The sequence below is a fragment of the Delphinapterus leucas genome, chromosome 10 (assembly GCF_059928025.1).
Source record: "Delphinapterus leucas isolate spDelLeu-1000000601 "Yukka" chromosome 10, BTC_Dleu_Yukka2, whole genome shotgun sequence".
Classification (NCBI taxonomy): domain Eukaryota; kingdom Metazoa; phylum Chordata; class Mammalia; order Artiodactyla; family Monodontidae; genus Delphinapterus; species Delphinapterus leucas.
Window position 1 is genome coordinate 91,953,095 of NC_143138.1, and position 21,873 is coordinate 91,974,967.

At 39.9% G+C, this 21,873-nt stretch overlaps 1 protein-coding gene across 1 annotated transcript in view; it reads left to right on the forward strand.

Annotated features, from left to right (window-relative positions):
- The window catches only part of CNTN4 (contactin 4), a 324,243-nt gene that overhangs the window by 233,236 nt on the left and 69,134 nt on the right, over positions 1 to 21,873 (forward strand). Inside the window, exon 10 of the mRNA XM_022572532.3 lies at positions 9,730 to 9,857. Within this exon, the coding sequence (XP_022428240.2) occupies positions 9,730 to 9,857 (128 nt within the window). The remainder of the gene's footprint in view (positions 1 to 9,729; positions 9,858 to 21,873) is intronic.

Here is a 21,873-nt window from a genome sequence, read left to right on the forward strand (position 1 = left end):
TGAATCTTTTAAAACTGTTGTTCAGAGAAAATTAGAGCCGGATCAAACCAGGTTAAACAAACATGAGTTTATTTTCTTTTTCCAGCAGTGCTGCAGGCAAGGGCAGTAGCTCTGAACTGCCAATTGTTCTGCAGGCAAAAACACACAGGTTGCTCACTGGTTTATTAAATTCGAATCTGATGACAGAAAGCAAATTATCTCTAAGGGAACTTTATCACCAGGGTGTCTGTTCAATAGCGATGTCTATTGCTGCCTTGGACATTACACAGAAAGATCAATGACAGGCTGGCCTGAAACCACCCTTAGAGTAAGTTTCTTCCCACTGACCTTCACTTAAATTGGTCATCCAAAGCATCCTTTATTCTTAAGATGGGGAGGAAAGCCATCTTCTAGAGCTCTCAGTTGACTCTTTATAAATTTAGCATTACTACGAAACAGTCTTTCTTTCATAAACCAGGATAATTCATTCTCCCCAATCAGGCTGAGCATTTCCATGTATCTTTTGAAATTAAGTATATAAACTCAAGCAAATTCCAGTTAAAAGTTGTAGTAGCCAGCATTCTTCAGAAAAGCTGAACCAATAGGATATATAGGAGAAGGTTTATTATAGAAGTGGGCTCACACAGTTATGGAGGCAGGAGGTCACACGGTCTGCCGTTTGCAAGCTGGAGAAGCAGGAAAGCTGGTGGTGTCATTCAGAGTTCCAAAGCCTGAGAGTAGGCATACGTCCCAGTCCAAGCCTAAAGGTCCAAGAATCAGGAGCACAGACATCCAAGGTCAGGAGAAGATGGGTGTCCCAGTTCAAAGAGAGAACGAATTCTCCCTTCCTCAGCTTTTTTATTCTATCAGGCCTTCTAAAGATCGGACGATGACCGTCCGTATTGGCAATGGCAATCTATCCTCTCTCCACCAACTCAAATGCTAATCTCTTCCAGAGACACCCTCCCAGACACACTCAGAAATAATGTTTTACTAGCTATCTGAGCATCCCTTAGCCCAGTCAAGCTGACACATAAAATTAACCATCACAAAATATAAAATATCTTTTGAATTTTACGAAAATAGATAGCCAAATTCAAACCCAAACAAGTCCTATTTTTTTATCTTCAGAGCAGTGTTTTGGTGTGTTTTGCTGATGTCTACAGCATACCAATGCCAGTTAACCTGCCAGGCTTTTCCTATTTCTCAGCTAGCACAAAGCCAGGGATAGCTCTGAGTACATACGTCTTCAGGTCTGTTGGTCACAGGCTGATTCTCTAGTTGATAGGTTGAAAAGACAAATCTTTGTCTCTTCCTTACCACCTCTCCACTCCTTCAGAATTTTGACTACTTCATGGGTGTCATATTCTAAAACTATTTTGTATTTCTATTGCCTCAAGGACAAGTAAAGATACGGCAGCTCTCCAGCAATTTGGCTTCTATGCAGAACTATTTAGAAAACCGTAGGTCACCGTTTGGTAGAGATCTCCTCTACCCAATTTTGACCATAATTTTAACATCAAAATAAATACTAATTAATCGTCTAGACAACAAAGAACAGATAAAATGGAAGTTCTACTTGATTCCAACAAATAAACTGGGTTAATTAAAGAAAAAATTGAAATTGGAGGTAGGCCTTAATCCTTGTTTTCCTCTTGGACTTCTACCCTTCTACACTTTATCCATTACCACATCAAACTGTCCTTCAGACTCTGCATGTGATTTTTTTTTTTAACATCTTTATTGGAGTATAATTGCTTTACAATGGTATGTTAGCTTCTGCTGTATAACAAATTGAGTCAGCTATATGTTTACATATATCCCCATATCCCTTCCCTCTTGCATCTCCTTCCCACCCTCCCTGTCCCACCCCTCTAGGTGGTCACAAAGCACCGAGCTGATCTCCCTGTGCTATGCGGCTTCCTCCCACTAGCTATCTATTTGACATTTGGTAGCGTATATATGTCCACCACATGTGATTATTAGTTTATTACCACCTAAAGAGCAATAATTTCAAGTCTCTTTTAGCTACTCTTGAGGAAAAGGGCCAGGCCCATGGAGAAGGGAAGTGGATGCACTGGGGAGACCACGTGTGATGGTTCTGCCCCCCACATCACCCCTTCTCCTTATCCTCTGATGGCTGCAAAGTAGGCGCTGAAGCTGCTTGCTCAACCTAGACCAATAATTCTGGTGGGTTTCCATTCTTAACACTTACGATTGGTTAAAGAATGTCCCTTAAGTTTCATATCTACCTGAAGTTCAAATGAAGTCATACAAGATTAGGATGGACCCTAAACCAATGACTGGGGTCCTTGTAAGAAGAGGGAGATTTGGGTACAGACACATGCACAGAGGGAAGACGACGTGGGGAGACACACAGTAAAAACTACCTGTGAGGATGGAGTCAGAGATTGGAGTGATGCATCGGTAAGCCAAGGAGCACCAAGGATGGTTGACTGTCACCAGAAGCTAAGAGAGGCAAGAAGGACTCTCCTTCAGAGCCCCCAAAAGGAACCAGCTCTGCCAGTGCCTTCATTTCAAACTCCTGCTCTCCAGAACTGTGGGACAAGAAATTCCTCTTGGTTTAAGCCACCCGGTTCGTGATACTTTGCTATGGCAGTTCTAGGAAACGAATACAAAGCCCAATTTCTCCTCGAATTCCACTGCTCTGTTCTGTGTGGGATGTCTGGGGTGGGGAGAGTCCAAGAGGGAAGCAAGTGTGGCCTTGAACCTAAAGGCTACCCCCAAGCCCTATCCCATGAGCTCAGCACATCACGAAGGTTTAAAGTAATTTCAAAAGGCCACAGGAGTGAGATAGAGACATTAATGAGCTGTTCAAGCCAGGGATGGTGGGAGCTACAAAGCCCACCAGCTGCTTAAAGGAGTTTCCCCCTCCTTTCCTCTAGCCCACTGGTGCCCTGAGGGGAAGTGTTGCAGGACTACCCCATCTTCCCATTTGCCAAAATTAGCCAGGAATGAGTTTTTACATGAACTCTCCCAATTATTTGGTTTAAAAGAAAATTCTGTTGCAGAATGAAGCAAATGCATCTATGGCTAGGCAGTTCCTCATTCTAGGGCATCACCTGTGGTTCCTGGGATCAGGGGTCCTGTGACAGCACCCCACCATCCTGTCAGTTTGCTTGAGCTGAGACGTAGCAGTGCTCCTGTTGACCGTGTTTGAAGTTTCTTCGTTTGTTTAATTTTTTTTAACTTTTTATTTTATATTGGAGTTTAGCCGATGGACAATGTTGTGATAGTGTCAGGTGCACAGCAAAGCGACTCAGCCATATGTATACAGGTATCCATTCTCCCCCAGACTGCCCTCCCATCCAGGCTGCCACATAACGTTGAGCAGAGTTCCCTGTGCTATACAGTAGGTCCTTGTTGGTTATCCATGCAGCAGTGTGTACGTGTCAATCCCAAATTCCCGAACTATTCCTTCCCCACAACCTTCCGCCAGTGTTCACTCCCAGTGTAACGTGTAAACCGATTCTTTGACATTCAGGCTTTTAACTTCCAAACATGTTTTCTGGAACTCATCATGTATAAAAGAAAGGGGCAACCTGTTGTGACCCTTTGAGGTTTGTTTTTGTTTTTTTAATTACGTAAAATTTTAAGTGAGTCATGATCTAACAATATTAAAGATAATATTCAATTTAACTTAACAGTTTGATACTTCCATTGTCTGTTGAAAGGAAATTATCAATCCATAATTCCTCCCTTTGCAGAAGGGGAGAAGTGATTTTCTAAGCTGCACTTTAAAGGGATTTACTTATAAGGGAAGTGTTTCCTTATGACTCAGAGGCAGGCGAGGACATGCTGCCTCTGTTATCAGCAACTGGGCTTCCGTGGAGAATTACCCAGAACATCATAGGTCGCCATTTTAGAATAACCCTCCCCTGTAGGGTGACAGGATATTGTGGAGTTGGCAGTTTTTGTCCTCTGTTACTAAAGCCCCCAAAAAGAAAAGATCAGCATGTTTAAAGGTCCAATGTCCCCAGACAGGGTTAGATTTATAGGACTGACAAGGTCAGCTCTTCAATGGCTGTAACCCAGAGCCTCATACTGAGAAAGAGAGATTCAATTTGTCTCATAATTCCAAATATGCTCCCAGCCACTATGGATCTGAAGTCTCCAAATGACAGTGGAGGAACAACTGCTTCTCTGTGTGATTGGTAATTTATTATGTTGTGAATTAGATGACCTCTTCTCTTGTAGAGAAAGTTAAGTCCTATGTCATACTTTTATTTTTACTGCTTGCTGATTTATCATCTTTGACTTTTCTCTGATACTTATCAATGTTTTAAAAAGAGCAGGTAGGTCAAGGTTAACTTTTCTGTTCTAAGCCAGAAACAGATTTACATTTTCAATTCTTTTTATCTAACTCCATCACTATGCGTGAGTATTAGGAGGAGTCAGAGTTCAATATCAAGCTAATAGCTACAGGTCAGTCAGTGGTCTGAAACAGGGAAACAAAAATGAAGTAGAAACTTTGAAACCTCATGAAGAAATAGACATGAAAATGAAACTGTCCTTGAACTGGATTTAGGCACTTTATTCATAGAACAAAAATGGATGCAGTAGTATTAGGTGAAAAATACTTTTTCTAAGTTGGTATAGGATCCACATTGAAGGGAAGCAAGTATCTAAATATTAGCATGGAGGTGCATTTCAGAAGTTCCTTGAGTTCATCCAAATTAGCCCCCAAGGCCAAATGTTAGCTCTGTAGCTAATTCATCCCTCATCAAATTCCCAAAAAGCAGATTCAAAGCAATAGGTCATTGTATAGTTAGCTTTTATTTGCAGAAATAAATGGTATATGTTATAGCTGGGTTTGAAGAAGCTGATGTCAGTTTTTTCGTACTCAGAGCCCCATGGTTATTCCTCCATAGTGGAGTTAATCGGTCTTCTAGCAACAGGTTCTGTGGAGGTGACATCACAGAATCATCTGCAGAATCCGTTCCGTCCTCTCCACGCTCACCGCCGCCATCTCCCGAACAAGTTCGGTAATTTCCTTAAGAGATTGGATTCGTCCAGTTATAAGGGCTTAGGACCCGATTTCTAATGTCTTAAATTGGTGACTCGTATGACCAGAGCATCCAAAGGAAACTGCAGCCTTCAGGCATGGATGGAAACAGGGGTTCAAAGATGTCGTAAGGTCTCGACCTCTCCTTTTCTCTGTGTCTCTTGGGCTCTATGTATCTTTGCTTGGCTTCCTGAAGACATGATTTCTTTTGCAGGCAAAACGACTGCCAACGGTTCTAGGCGCCCATCTCCAGACTTAACAATTCAGCAGAAAGACGGTTTCCTCAAATAGCTCCTGATTTTGGTGAATTGCCTATTTCTAAACCAATCACTGCAGAGAGGAGAATAGGGTCTCCTGATTGGCCAGGCCTCCTGCGTCCTTGTCCATCTTTATACTCTAGATAGTACGGGAAACAGCTTCTCCACTGGAAAAAGTAATGCCGCTTTTTCTATACATTTATACAAATGTGTGCATTATGGTATATAACACAGTGGAATCATTTCTAGTTATATAACCATCTAAGGTCCTCCTGATTTATAGAGGCCTGGTATACAGGAGGTAGATAGTAGATATCTACAAGTGCATGAGTCCAGTTTTTCATCCCCTTCCATGACAACTTGTGGTCACCCGTGTGTTCCTTAAGCGTAATCGTGTGTTGCCAGACTTCAGAGGGGAAGAACTGCTGCAGAGCAGTCTCGGTCTTAACAGAGGCCTTTATTAATGCTTGAAACAATGGGTCTAGGAGGGAACAGGGCTTTAGTTAATAGAGCACTTGGCTAGTGCACTTACGTGGTGCATTTTATGTGCCACGCGCTGTTCTCAGCACTGCGCATCTCTACAACAACCCTATGGACACAGTTACTTTTATTTTTATTTATTTATTTTTTTGCGGTACGCGGGCCTCTCACTGTTGTGGCCTCTCCCGCCGTGGAGCACAGGCTCTGGACACACAGGCTCAGCGGCCGTGGCTCGCGGGCCCAGCCGCTCCACGGCATGTGGGATCTTCCCGGACCGGGGCACGGACCCGCGTTCCCTTCACCAGCAGGCGGACTCTCAACCCCTGCGCCACCAGGGAAGCCCTATAGTTACTTTTATTATTACAGTGTCTCAAATTAAAAAATTTACATACGGAGACATTAACTTACCCAAAGTCACATAGCTCGTAACTGGTACAAGCCTGATTTGAGGCTAGACAATTGAGTTCCAGATCATATGTCCTTATTCACTACACTGCATTGCTCAGATAAGGAAGTGGTTGAATTTCCCAAAAGAGCAGTTCTCCCAACTTCATATTGCGCCCACAATTGGATTATCCCTAGAAAGAGTAAGCGGCCACAGAAGTATGATGTGATTTAATGACAGCTACTAAAAATTACAAATCCTTCTACAAATTTTCTCCTTCACTGATCTTCTCCATTGTCTGGAACTCTAGCACTGGAGGCTTAGCTCTTTGTTCAACTCTTTGTGAAAAACAATGGGAAGATTAAATCACTAAACCCCTGTGAGCCACTAAAATCTTGAAGATGGGTAGTACAGTAGTTCGTAAATTTCCTTTCTCATTTCATGAGAGCCGTAGGAAATTGGATAGGGAAGTTTTGAGGAAACCATGGATTTCCATAAAGGGAAAGAAGAGCCTTGTGAGAGGTTGTGAAGAGCTAGCTGGGTCCCATAGCTGAGTAGCCACAATATGTTAGGTGCCTTTTGTGCAATGGAAACACCAAAATTAGGGATGCACGGATGGAAATGACACTGGGAAAAACATGTGTACAGCACTTTACAGTTAATAGAAACTTCCACGTATATTATCTATTGTATAAGATAATCATCATAGTATCCTGTGTCATTAAAAAATAAAGACTGATGTAGATCAGTGGCTCTCAACTTGGGGTGATTTTGCCCCCAGGGAACATTTGGGAGATATTTGTGTTTGTCACGACTTGGGAGGAGGGGCAGAGCTACTGGAGTACAGTGGGTAGAGGATAAAGATGCTGTTAAACATCCTCCCCAGGACAAAGACTTCTCTGGTCCAAAATGTCAGTAGTGAGAAACCTTTTTGTCTTGGAGCATAAGTCATTTGGCCACAGGTCATACACTTAGCAAGTATCAGGGTGAAGGCTAGGACCCAGGTCATCTGATGACAAATCCTGTGCTTGTTTCCTTATTCATATCCTTTGGCATTATACAGTATGCAGTGTGATACAGGCTTTTTAGGTTTGGGGAATTTTAAATGGTATAAATTTGGTGCTTTGAAAGAGTCAGCTCACCCCTCAGAGCGTTTAATACACCGTAGGCCTATGTTACTTCGTGGAAGTAGACTCCATGTCGAAAACACAAATGTCACCTTCCTTATTGAGTTCTCGTATGCCAACATTTCACAGTGTCCAGTAGATTATTTTGTAAATGGGAATATGCTTAATTCCTTTAAAGCTATTTTTCTGAGTATTGAGGTAATTAGGATTTCATCACCACTCTATTTTTGTAAGTACATTCTGCTCTTTGGCTAATGGGGTATCATACGTTCTTTATTGAGCAAGTGTTATGTGTATATCTATGGTGTAAATGAACAAAGGGCCTCCTTGTCTGTATCCTGTACATTGATTTGGGATGACCCAGTTAATTCATATATTGCCTTCAGGTTGTCACATGGTGTCCCATTTTCCCCATATATACCAATGATTAAATAAGAGGACAGTTTTGAAGATAAAAGAGAACTACTACCTAATAAATACCAGGACTCTCACTGACCCTCTTACATAAGTTTTTACTCTCATCCTAGAAGATTGGTACTACGAGCTCTATTCTATAGATGAGGAAGCTAAAACTGAAAAAGTTGCCTCCGTCCAGTCACACAGCTAGAGCTGATAGAACTGGAATTTGAACACCCATCCTTCTGATGCCAGCATCCTTTGTAGAGTTCTCACACCTTCATACTGTCTCATCAGCCTGAATCATAGAACCTGGAATGGGTTGCCAGGAAGGCTGTCACTTCTCTATCCCTAAGAGCCTTTGAGAAAAGTATATGCAGCATTTGCGACCCAGTGCATCTAAATCTTCCCTTGATTTTAAAATGTTTAGCCAAAATTCTATTAAGTAAAGCTGTGCCCATCCTAGTCCTTTTGTAAAGGACTCTGTTAAGGTTGGAACTAGTGCCAAGTGGTTCAGTGACTCTGAATTCCTTTAACATAATATTGATTTTTCTTTTATGATATTTATTTACTCATTCACTCCGTCACTTAACAGGTGCTTACAGGGCATCTACTACATGTCGGTCCTGTGTACTAGATCCAGGAGATTGAGTCCTCAAACAAACACAGTCCCTGCCCTCAGAGAAGCTGATATTCCATGTGATAGGACAGTTAACTAGTAAACAAAACTTCTGGATTGTGTTGAATGGGAGGAAATAAAGTGGCTGCAGGAAAAGAGAATAACAGGAAAAGGGAAATTCACTTTAGAAATGTGAGTCAGGAAAAGTCTATAAGGAACAGCTTGAGGTCCTGAGAGGGTATGAAGGTGACAGCTATGCCCTGATATCAAGGCAGACAGAACAGCAAACAGAAAGGTCCTGAGGTGGGAAAGGGGTTCAGATACTCTAAGAACTTGCAGAAACCCAGTGTGACTAGAGTTCACCGAAGGGTAGAAAGATTAAGATGAAATAAAGTAGGCTAGAGAAGGGCAAAGACCAGATCCCTTAGGCTTTGTAGGTTCTAGGAAAGAATCTCTTCTGAGTGCAACTCAGAGCCAAAGAAGGATCTTTAAGCCTGGGGGGTGACGTAGTCTGATCTATATTTTAAAAGATCCCCTGGCCACTGACTGAAGAATGCATTTGAGGGGCAGGCGTAGAAATAGATCATTTAAGAGGCTGTCGTGAAGGGTTGGGTGAAAAAGAGGGAGCAGAAGAGATAGACAGAAGTGGGTAGATTTGAAAGATACAGTGAAGATTCAACAGGCATTTACCTTGAATGGGCCATCTGTGTACCTTTCTTATTTCTCCAACTAGCCTCTAAGCCATGCTGTGTGTCTTATTCATCTTTGCATCCCTCCCTTCAGCTGTAGTCAAGTTTGAAACAGGGTTCTCTCGAATCCTTCCTGTTCCAGTTTTGTGTCTGTCAGTGAAAGCGTTTCCTTCCCACCTGGTAGTAGATATTTGTCCCTAATTGTGGGCCCTGAGATGTGCCATCTACGTGTGCTATTTTGCCAAAGTCATACCATGTTGTGGCATATTTTAATTTTTTAAGTTCAGTTTTTGCATCTTTTTAAAAGGGTATTGTCTGACATATTTCAGAAAGAAATATGCTTAATAATAACTCACTTAATTTAAGCCTTCTCATCTAGAAGAAAACACTTTCAATGAAAATGCATAAAGTGGCCCATCAAGGGATTTATTTTTTCTTATTCTTCAGCAGTCTTTTAAGACTAACGGTGATCTACAGTAAGCCTTCTCTTTGCATAATGTGGTTAGAGCTGTCAAAGAGAGAGAATGGTTTCAACGAGTCTCCTTTTTCTAATAGTTATTCCAACAGACTGTTGAGACCATGTTAGCAAGTGTTAAGAGTACTGAGTCATGCATCCTAATCATGTATATGTAGACGAATATCCTAAAGATGAAGCTGCCAAGTGATGTAGCCGTGATTTAATAGTTTGAAAAGGACAGAATGACGGAAATAATTTCCAGTTGGTCATATGGGATAAACTTACCATTTTGGGTTTATTTGCTTTGATTTCAGAATTACCATTTCTGAAGATGGAAGCCTCAGAATCGTCAATGTGACTAAATCAGATGCTGGAAGTTATACCTGCATAGCCACTAACCATTTTGGAACTGCTAGCAGTACTGGAAACCTGGTAGTAAAAGGTAATTACTAACCCAGAGAACATATAGATTAATATGTGTGTCCTCATTTCAAATAATGTAATCTATTGAAGTGACATCCTTCATATTAATAGGTACAGATATCACTGTGTTGCTAAATTAATTCATCATGGCAAACATGATATGATTAATAATTCTTAGGGAACTGTTGGTAATGCATATGATTGAAAAGCTATCTTATTTCAGGATCATCCAATACAATTTTGAGAATTACAGCCATTGTAGCTATTATAGTATTGTAACTAATGTTATCTTCAATCCTTTAATTAAATTTCTTTCAAGTCTCTATAGATTTGGAATTCATGTCTAGGAACACTGTACTAACAAATTAAAAACCCGCGACTCAAATACTAATTTTAGCTAACATTGTTTAAGCAATGACATTGGCGATTTTTTAAAAGAGCTGCCTTGGTTATTCAGAGGTATGGATGTGGATTATTATACTAATAAAGGGCTTTGACCACCCCTGTGTTTTGCTTCAGTCACCCAGCCAACCCTGTCAGTTTTAAAGAAAGAAAATTTTCCACATCCCTTAGCCTGGGTGCTTTATAGCAGAGACAGAAACTCCTTTATGCTCTTGGCATGGCACAGGATGTAAGTCTATTCCAACACCAGGTTGATGGGATGGACTGAAAGTACCAAGTAAGAATTGTGAGAGATGAGATTTTAATTTACATTTAATTTGCATTTCTATCACTTTATATCTTGCCCCCGAGTCAGGGATCTTGGCAATGATCTGACTGAGGAAGATAAAGCTTAGGTTGGTGGGTTTCTCAGGGTCACCAGTAGCAGAAGAGGGATGTGAACCCAGGAATCCTGATTCTGCATTCTCCCTGGTTCTTTCTACTGTGCCAGGAAATCTTACTCATTTTTCCTGTTTCTCTATAATAGATACAGATGTGTTATAGCATATTTATTATTTCCCTCTTGCCCATTTGTAGCTCCCTCTGTGAAGTAAGATAGCCTAAGGCAAATTAAAATATCCCCAAAAGAATATTTGCCTCTATTTTAATTTAAAGAAGAAAACTAAAAATTACCTAATTACGTATTTCGGAGTCATTAGAAGTTGGAAAAGTACTGCCACTTACAGAAGCCTTTTTATCATAAACATACTTGTCTATGCAGATAGAAAACTGTAAGTTCAAGAGTCAGACGTAAATCTGTATTTGGATGGACTCCAGCTATTTCAACCTATTATTCACTCAGAGCAATAGTGTGGGTATGTGACTATGTGTTCGTTGTGTTTCACAGGGCAGAGGAAAAAGAAGTTAGTAAGATTTGTAAAACAAAATTTCAGCTAGACATCTTTGCTAATGTATAGCTTTCTCAGCTACAAAAGGAAACTTAGTGATGAACTAGGACCAGGAGGAACCGCAAGGTTTCAGAGCTGATCAATGACAGAGCTGACACCTGACTATAGATGATTTGCTAGTTATGGAGATAAAATAGAAGAGTAGGCAGAAGTCTTCAGTAGTGATGAAGAGGCTGGGCTTAGACTCAGAGAGATCTGGCTTTGAATCTTATTTCTCCCACTTACTGGCTCCGTGACCTTGGATGAGATAATTAACCTGTGTGGGGATAATAGCAGTGCTGACATCATCGGGTTGTTTTGATGACTGAGATTATCCATGTGAACCGCTTAACATGGTTTTTGGCACTTAGGAAATATTAGTAGTTGCTTTGCTGTTGTTGTTTGTATTTTAACAAAATGGCTCTACATACCTTCTAAATCTTATTGAAATGGAAATTCATGAAGTTTCCACCCATTAGGAGAATCAGTAAAGAGAAGGGAGCCTGCCACAAAGACATGACTGAGACTGTGAAAGACTATGAACAACTGAGCAGAGACATCATATATATGCTGCTATGTATTGTTGAAACTGGGGTATTTTCACATGTAGGAATAAGTTATGTCCTGTGTTTGGTTAGTATCCTTCTCATAAAACTGACTTCCTCAGCTCTCAAAATAGTTGGCAGGAAGGAAAGTCCTCTCTTTCCCATCAGAGTCCATCTCCCAGGAGTACCACCAGCCCCAGGATAAAAACATTCTTAACCATGCATAGAGTTCCCTGCTGCTCCTCTTGTAGTGAATTATGGTACAAAGCTTAGAGAGACACCAGTGATGAAATGCACAATGATCGCCTCCTTACTTGGGTGGATATAAATGTTGCTGACATAGTAACTTCTTTCTATGTTAAGAAACTTAACACTTCATTTTTTGCCTTCTAGTAAAATGTAAACAGCGATTCTGCATGTATGATATAACAGATTATTTTAGGCAATCCAGAGTTAAACTGGTTTTTTTCATTTAAGTAATTATTTCTTTCAGTGTATATTAGGAAAATGCTAGTTTTTTTTTTCCTCTTTGTTCCTGTGATCTGGTTCACATCTGCACAAATTTCTTTTTTTTAATTTAATTTATTTTTTTATACAGCAGGTTCTTATTAGTTATCCATTTTATACAAATTAGCATATATATGTCAATCCCAGTCTCCCAATTCATCCCACCACCACCCCCACTGCCACTTCCCCCCCTTGGTGTCCATACGTTTGTTCTCTACATCTGTGTCTCAATTTCTGCCCTGCAAACTTGTTTATCTGTACAATTTTTCTGGGTTCCACATATATGCGTTAATATATGATATTTGTTTGTCTCTTTCTGACTTACTTCACTCTGTATGACAGTCTGTAGATCCATCCACGTCTCTACAAATGACCCAATTTCGTTCCTTTTTATGGCTGAGTAACATTCCATTGTATATATGTATCACATCTTCTTTTTCCATTCCTCTGTCGATGGGCATTTAGGTTGCTTCCATGACCTGCCTATTGTAAATAGTGCTGCAATGAACATTGGGGTGCATGTGTCTTTTTGAATTATGGTTTTCTCTGGGTATGTGCCCAGTAGTGGGATTGCTGGGTCATATGGTAATTCTATTTTTAGTTTTTTAAGGAACCTCCATACTGTTCTCCATAGTGGCTGTATCAACTTACATTCCCACCAACAGTGCAAGAGGGTTCCCTTTTCTCCACACCCTCTCCAGCATTTGTCGTTTGTAGATTTTCTGATGATGCCCATTCTAACTGGCGTGAGGTGATACCTCATTGTAGTTTTGATTTGCATTTCTCTAATAATTAGTGATGTTGAGCATCTTTTCATGTGCTTCTTGGCCATCTGTATGTTTTCTTTGGAGAAATGTCTGTTTAGGTCTTCTGCCCATTTTTGGATTGGGTTGTTTGTTTTTTTTAATATTGAGCTGCATGAGCTGTTTATATATTTTGGAGATTAAATCTGTGTCCGTTGATTCGTTTGCAAATATTTTCTCCCATTCGGAGGGTTGTCTTTTCATCTTGTTTGTAGTTTCCTTTGCTGTGCAAAAACTTTTAAGTTTCATTAGGTCCCGTTTGTTTATTTTTGTTTTTATTTCCATTACTCTAGGAGGTGGATCAAAAAAGATCTTGCTGTGATTTATGTCAAAGAGTGTTCTTCCTATGTTTTTCTCTAAGATTTTTATACTGTCCGGTCTTACATTTAGGTCTCTAGTCCATTTTGAGTGTATTTTTGTGTATGGTGTTAGGCAGTGTTCTAATTTCATTCTTACATGTAGCTGTCCAATTTTCCCAGCACCACTTATTGAAGAGACTGTCTTTTCTCCATTTTATATCCTTGCCTCCTTTGTCATAGATTAGATGACCATAGGTGCATGGGTTTATCTCTGGGCTTTCTATCCTGTTCCATTGATCTATATTTCTGTTTTTGTGTCAGCACCATATTGTCTTGATTACTGTAGCTTTGTAGTATAGTGTGAAGTCAGGGAGTTTGATTCCTCCAGCTTCGTTTTTTTCCCTCAAGACTGCTTTGGCTATTCGGGGTCTTTTGTGTCTCCATACAAATTTTAAGATTTTTTGTTCTAGTTCCGTAAAAAATGCCATTGGTAATTTGATAGGGATTGCGTTGAATCTGTAGATTGCTTTGGGTAGTAGAGTCATTTTCACAATGTTGATTCTTTCAATCCAAGAGCATGGTATATCTCTCCATCTGTTTGTATCATTAATTTCTTTCATCAGTGTCTTATAGTTTTCTGCATACAGGTCTTTTGTCTCCCTAGGTAGGTTTATTCCTAGATATTTTATTCTTTTTGTTGCAGTGGTAAATGGGAGTCTTTCCTTAATTTCTCTTTCATATTTTTCATCATTAGTGAAAAATGCAAGAGATTTGCATTTTGTTAGATTGTTTATTTGAAGCTATCTGGTCCTGGGCTTTTGTTTGTTCGAAGGAATGCAAGAGATTTCTGTGCATTAATTTTGTATCCTGCAACTTTACCACATTCATTGATTAGGTCTAGTAGTTTTCTGGTGGCATCTTTAGAATTCTCTATGTATAGTCTCATGTCATCTGCAAACAGTGACAGTTTTACTTCTTCCTTTCCAATATGTATTCCTTTTATTTCTTTTTCTTCTCTGATTGCCATAGCTAGGACTTCCACAACTATGTTGGATAATAGTGGTGAGAATGGACATCCTTGTCTTGTTCCTGATCTTAGAGGAAATGCTTTCAGTTTTTCACCATTAAGAATGATGTTTGGGGCTTCCCTGGTGGCACAGTGGTTGAGAGTCCACCTGCCGATGCAGGGGACACGGGTTCGTGCCCCGGTCTGGGAAGATCCCACATGCCGCGGAGCGGCTGGGCCCGTGAGCCATGGCCACTGAGCCTGTGTGTCTGGAGCCTGTGTTTCACAATGGGAGAGGCCACAACAGTGAGAGGCCCGTGTACAGCAAAAAAAAAAAAAAAAAAAAAATGATGTTTGCTGTAGGTTTGTCATATATGGCCTTTATTATGTTGAGGTAGGTTCCCTCTATGCCCACTTTCTGGAGAGTTTTTATCATAAATAGGTGTTGAATTTTGTCAGCAGCTTTCTCTGCATCTATTGAGATGATCATATGGTTTTTCTTCTTCAATTTGTTAATACGGAGTATCACACTGATTGATTTGCATGTACTGAAGAATCCTTGCATCCCTGGGATAAATCCCACTTGATCATGGTGTATGATCCTTTTAATGTGTTGTTGGATTCTGTTTGCTAGTATTTTTTTGTGTGTGTGGTATGCGGGCCTCTCCCTCTTGTGGCCTCTCCTGTTGCGGAGCACAGGCTCCAGATGCACAGGCTCAGCGGCCATAGCTCACGGGCCCAGCCGCTTCGCGGCATGTGGGATCTTCCCAGACCAGGGCACGAACCCGTGTCCCCTGCATCGGCAGGCAGACTCTCAACCACTGTGCCAGCTGGGAAGCCCCTGTTTGCTAGTATTTTGTTGAGGATTTTTACATCTATATTCATGAGTGATATTGGTCTGTAATTTTCTTTTGTTATATTTTCTTTGTCTGGTTTTGGTATCAGGGTGATGGTGGCCTCATAGAATGAGTTTGGGAGTGTTCCTTCCTCTGCAATTAGTTTTCAAGAGTTTGAGAAGGATGGGTGTTAGCTCTTCTCTAAATGTTTGACAGAGTTCACCTGTGAAGCCATCTGGTCCTAGGCTTTTGTTTGTTGGAAGATTTTTAATCACAGTTTCAGTTTCATTACTTGTGATTGGTCTGTTCATATTTTCTATTTCTTCCTGTTTCAGTCTTGGAAGGTTATACCTTTCTAAGAATTTGTCCATTTCTTCCAGGTCGTCCATTTTTTTGGCATAGAGTTGCTTGTAGTAGTCCCTTAGGATGCTTTGTATTTATGTGGTGTCTGTTATAACTTCTACTTTTTCATTTCTAATTTTAATGATTTGAGTCCTCTCCCTCTTTTTCTTGATGAGTCTGGCTGATGGTTTATCAATGTTATTTTTCTTCCAAAGAATCAGCTTTTAGTTTTATTGATGTTTGCTATTGTTTTCTTTGTTTCTATTTCATTTATTTCTGCTCTGATCTTTATGATTTCTTTCCTTCTACTAACTTTGGGTTTTGTTTGTTCTTCTTTCTCTCATTGTTTTATGTGTAAGGTTAGATGGTTTATTTGAGATGTTTGTTGTTTCTTGACGTAGGATTGTATTGCTATAAACTTCCCTCTTAGAACTGCTTTTGCTCCCTCCCATAGGTTGTGGCTTGTTGTGTTTTCATTGTCATTTGTCTCTAGGTATTTTTTGATTTCCTCTTTGATTTCTTCAGTGATCTCTTGGTTATTTAGTAACGTATTGTTTAGCCTCCATGTGTTTGTGTTTTTTACGTTTTTTTCCCTGTAACTGATTTCTAATCTCATAGTATTGTGCTCAGAAAAGAGGCTTGATATGATTTCAATTTTCTTAAATTTACTGAGGCTTGATTTGTGACCCAAGATGTGATCTATCCTGGAGAATGTTCTGTGCGCACTTGAGCAGAAAGTGTAGTCTGTTTTTGGATGGAATGTCCTATAAATATCAACTAGATCTATCTGGTCTATTGTGTCCTTTAAAGCTTATGTTTCCTTATTAACTTTCTGTTTGGATGATCTGTGCATTGGTGTAAGTGAGGTGTTAAAGTCCCCCACTATTATTGTGTTACTGTGGATTTCCTCTTTTATAGCTGTTAGCAGTTGCTTTATGTATTGAGGTGCTCCTATGTTGGGTGCATATATATTTATAATTGTTATATCTTCTTCTTGGATTGATCCCTTGTTCATTATGTAGTGTCCTTCCTTGTCTCTTGTAACATTCCTTATATTAAAGTCTATTTTATCTGATATGAGTATTGCTACTCCAGCTTTCTTTTGATTTCCATTTGCATGGAATATCTTTTTCCATCCCCTCACTTTCAGTCTGTATGTGTCCCTAGGTCTGAAGTGGGTCTCTTGTAGGCGGCATATATATGGGTCCTGTTTTTGTATCCATTCAGCGAGCCTGTGTCTTTTGGTTGGAGCATTTAATCCATTCATGTTTAAGGTAATTATCGATATGTATTTCCTATGACCATTTTCTTAATTGTTTTGGGTTTGGTTTTGTAGGTCCTTTTCTTCTTTTGTGTTTCCCACTTAGAGAAGTTCCTTTAGCATTTGTTGTAGAGCTGGTTTGGTGGTGCTGAATTCTCTCAGCTTATGCTTGTCTGTAAAGCTTTTGATTTCTCCATCGAATCTGAATGAGATCCTTGCTGGGTAGAGTAATCTTGGTTGTAGGTTCTTCCCTTTCGTCACTTTAAATATGTCATGCCACTCCCTTCTGGCTTGTAGTGTTTCTGCTGAGAAATCCACTGTTTACCTTATGGGAGTTCCCTTTTATGTTTTTTGTCATTTTTCCCTTGCTGCTTTCAATAATTTTTCTTTGTCTTTAATTTTTGCCAATTTGATTACTATGTGTCTTGGCATGTTTCTCCTTGGGTTTATCCTGTATGGGACTCTCTGCGCCTCCTGGACTTGGGTGGCTATTTCCTTTCCCATGTTAGGGAAGTTTTCGACTATAATCTCTTCATATGTTTTCTCGGGTCCTTTCTCTCTCTCTTCTCCTTCTGGGACCCCTATAATGCGAATATTGTTGCGTTTAATGTTGTCCAAGAGGTCTCTTAGGCTGTCTTCATTTCTTTTCATTCTTTTTTCTTTATTCTCTTCCGCAGCAGTGAATTCCACCATTCTGTCTTCCAGGTCACTTGTCCGTTCTTCTGCCTCAGTTATTCTGCTATTAATTCCTTTTAGTGTAGTTTTCATTTCATTTATTTTATTTATTGTTCATCTCTGTTTGTTCTTTAATTCTTCTAGGTCTTTGTTCAACATTTCTTGCATCTTCTCGATCTTTGCCTCCATTCTTTTTCTAAGGTCCTGGATCATCTTCACTATCATTATTCTGAATTCTTTTTCTGGAAGGTTGCCTATCGCCACTTCATTTAGTTGTTTTTTTTGGGTTTTATCTTGTTCCTTCGTCTGGTACATAGCCCTCTGCCTTTTCATCTTGTCTGTCTTTCTGTGAATGTGGTTTTTGTTCCGCAGGCTGCAGGATTGTAGTTCTTCTTGCTTCTGCTGTCTGCCCTCTGGTGGATTGGGCTCGGAAAATACTAGTTTTTGATGAGGCAAATGAGTACTTTATTTTTTTTTATTTGCGTATAATTTCTTTACAATGTTGTGTTAATTTCTGCTGTACAGTGAAGTGAATCAGATATATGTATACGTATATCCCCTTCCTCTTTGTCCTCCCTCCCACCCCACCCCCATCCCACCCATCTAGGTGGTCACAGAGCACCAAGCTGAGCTCCGTGTGCTATATAGCAGGTTCCCGGTAGCTATCTATTTTATAGATGGTAGTGTACTTATGTGAAACCTAATCTCCCAATTCGTCCCACCCTCCCCATCCCCCCGTGTCCACATGTCTGTTCTCTACATCTACACCTTTATTCCTGCCCTGCAAATAGATTCATCTGTACAAATGAGTACTTTAAAAACTGAGATTTTATAGTAGACGGGAGAGTGGGAAGGATGGGACCAGAAGAGCCCGGTGGCCTATGAAAAGAGGAAGGCAGAGATCTGTAGGCAGGAACTGTGAAGTCAAACTATGATGTTTCCCCACCTGATGGTGGGGGGAGTTCATTTGTTTCAAAGCAGAGTTCTTCCTGGTATTCAACTGTAGTCACTTTCTCCACAGAGGCCCTCTGATTCTTATATTATTCTTCCAGGTGAGGTGGGACAAAGCAATATGAGCTTTATCTGGTTAATTTTTTCACAGGGTTAATCCTGTTGCTTGGGTAAGGTCAGAAGATGTTTGAGAGAACATTTATTTCCCATTGCTTGGTTCTGAGTCCCATTAGCATTAATGGGAAGTACACAAGTGTGCAAAGGGGCACCCAGACCACCAGGTCTCCGAGAAGGACATTAACATAAATGGAGAAATACAGTTTAGAAATCTGCCCCGTAAAGCACGGTAAAGGTAGAGAAAACCATTCTGAACTCGGTATGAACTGTGCCAGGTCCTGAATCTCACATCAGAATACTTGAGTGCTGTACCTTTAATGTAAATGTAGCAGTTTAGTCCAAAATAGATGGAGCACTGTGTTTTAATTCAATTTAGAGATCTACAAAGGGACTAATTTATCAGAGAAATTGCACTCTAACCTTAAAATGTGCTTGTATTCGTTTTGATCTCCTCCCATGTCTCAGATTAAAACACTGTGAAGGTCAGGAATGAGAACACACCTCTAACCTTTTTACAATAATTCTGTCATTAACAACACTTTTAAAATCCAATTCTCTTTCCCCCGACCCCCACCCCAGTGTTTTGGAGAGAAGCTGAAGATACTGTCAAACACAGGGGCAGTAAGTAGAGGCAGGGAAAGAGAGGACAAATCCACTACAGCAGGTACAGTAGGTTTAAAATACATCTCTAGCAGGCAACCACAAAATGGAGAAATATCCAGATTATGCATGAGCAGGCTTCCAAACTGCAGAATTCTGACAGGTGCCCAGGGGGCTCTTGATCATCATCCCATCATCTGAATTTCTAAATTTGACTGATTTAATTTTTTTAGCTAGTTAGCGTCTATTTGGAATTTTGGTTTGCTATTTCATTTTAAGCAAGAAGAGTTCTCGAGTCAGACCCTTGGATCCTAACAGAAAGCATCATATTTGACCTTTCCTGGAAGAAGTGCTTTAGCGATTGTGAACATTGTTAAGAACTATATGGTAAGCAGGCCACATTTCCATGCAGTATTGTACTTACTAATTCATTTTTATCTCTAGAGCAGAGTTAAAGGCATGCCATTTTGCATGACACAGTGTCTTCTGTACAGGTTTCCTATAACGGATATTTCTAAGTAGCAGTCCTCAAGATGAGTGACTTCTCTTTGTCTTGGATATAGTCCATCAAGATAATTATGGTAATAGCAGCCCTAGGTCTTATTGATCACCTCCAGGGCTCAAAATGAAATGCAGGGCTATAAGCTGTGCTGTTATCTAGCTGAACTACGTCCAAAGTGACCTTGAGTAACTCTGTGGCTGGTGGTTCCAGGCCATGCTTTGAGAAACCATATCCTACATCAAAGAACTTTGTACATGCCACCTTCTAAGTGGAAGTTCAGTGGATTCCCAATGCCTCACCCCTAACCTAACAAATCTGTATCTTTAGGGATGAGACCTGAAAACACTACATTTTTAATAAGCTCATCATACACACCAAAGTCTCAGAAGACTGCATTTTCAGGGGTTGGAAAACTATGGCCCACGGGCCAAATCCAACTAGCCATCTATTTTTGTACAGCCCAGCAGCTAAGAATGGTTTCCACATGTTTAACTGGTTGAAAAGAAATCAAAAGAATAATAATACTTTCAGATATGTAACAATTTTATGAAGTTCTTATTTCAGTGTGCATAAGTAAGATTTTAATGAAACGCAGCTGTGTCATTCGTTTACCTATTAATGATGGTGGTTTTGCACAGCAGCAGAGTTGAGCAGCCATGACAGAGATCATATAAGTACCTACATAATATCCTCAGTTTTGCCTCTTGACCAGCAAAGCCTAAAACGTTTACTATTCAGCCCTTTACAGAAAAATACTTACTAATCCTTTCTTTTGAGAACCTTTTCCTTCCCCAGACAGATCATCAAAATTTGTTCCAAGGTGTAGCCTAGTCAGGTGACAACACAACTGGAAATTTTCGCATCTCCTTGAGTCTGATTACAAGCTGGAACGGGTAGGGCGATTTCTTTCCCAGGCCCTTAGCCCCACCCCAGTATCAGAAGGATTGATCTCAGTACTTGGATGTAAGGTGAAAATCCAGAGGAGAGGCAAGTGGCTGATTGAGAAAGTGGAGGATAAAACCTTGGCAGACACTGGAACAGTGTACTCGCTCTGACTGTCCAGGAATTGAGAAACCCTCACACTGCTAGAACCAGACTGTTATACCAGGGAGAATCCTAAAGTGTATCAGCTGAGCATATAAACATGTCATCTGAGGGTTTCCAAGGTATTAATCTCTTCCTGAACTTCTTACTGTCACCAGCCTAAATCAGTCGAACTCTCCAACATGTAGAATACACATCTCTCAGGCTGCAGGCTGTTCTTTTACTAATAATTTCTTTTTTTTCTTTTGAAGTTTTTCTGTATACAAATTTTATCCTGATTCCATCTGGATTTTAAAAGATTTCTTAATAAATAAATTTAATTTAAATTTTTAAAAATTTTGAATAAACGTATAAGTATATTTCTTTTCTTTAATTTTTATTCAGTGCACAGAATTACTTTTATTTTAAGAGAAAAATGAGCTTGTAGTTTAACTGTCTTTGATAGAAAAAGGGCTGTCAGTAGTATTTAACTAAGACCGTATATATTCCTAATAAGAGATTATTTTGTGTTCTCATTCCGTAACCCTGCAAAGTGAAGATGTTCCTTTGGCTTCCTGAGCATTTAATTCATTTTTTTCCTTGTCAGAATTAGTCCTCATTGTCTATTCCATCAAGAGTTTACTTCTGTTTAGAAGACAAGATACTATCCTATACATACAGGTAGCAGACAGAAAGGAATTTTCTTACCAACACCGAAGAGTTTCTGCAGCATTACTACAGTGCACTATAAAAAATTGTTCTTCTGTTTTAACTGTAGGAAGTTCAGAAATATCAGCCTTCCCGTGCGTGGCATGACCGACACGATAATGTAGAGTCTTTTCAATTGGAACCTTTTTTGAAAACGAGTTTGAAGCAGCCTACATCTTCTATGTAAAGTTATTCAAGGCTTTGTCCATATTTGACTGTGGATCAATCAGAAATCAGTAACCAGCAATGACATTTGGCTACTAACCCACAACAAAAGCTTTTAACATCAGGCCCTTATAACAATACGTTTCAACCTAATTGGATGTCTTCTACTGGAACCAGTTATTTTGAGATGATAATTAAGGGTCTTTTTAATAGGATTGACACAAATTCTGACCCAAGTCATCTAGAATAGGAAGGAGAAGTTTGTTGTTAGAGGTGCTAAATGCTAATTATGTTAGATTTCCTGGTAGAAGAACAGTGGCCAGAACATTTCAGTACTAGATCCTGTTAGATGTGAGAAGACCTACCA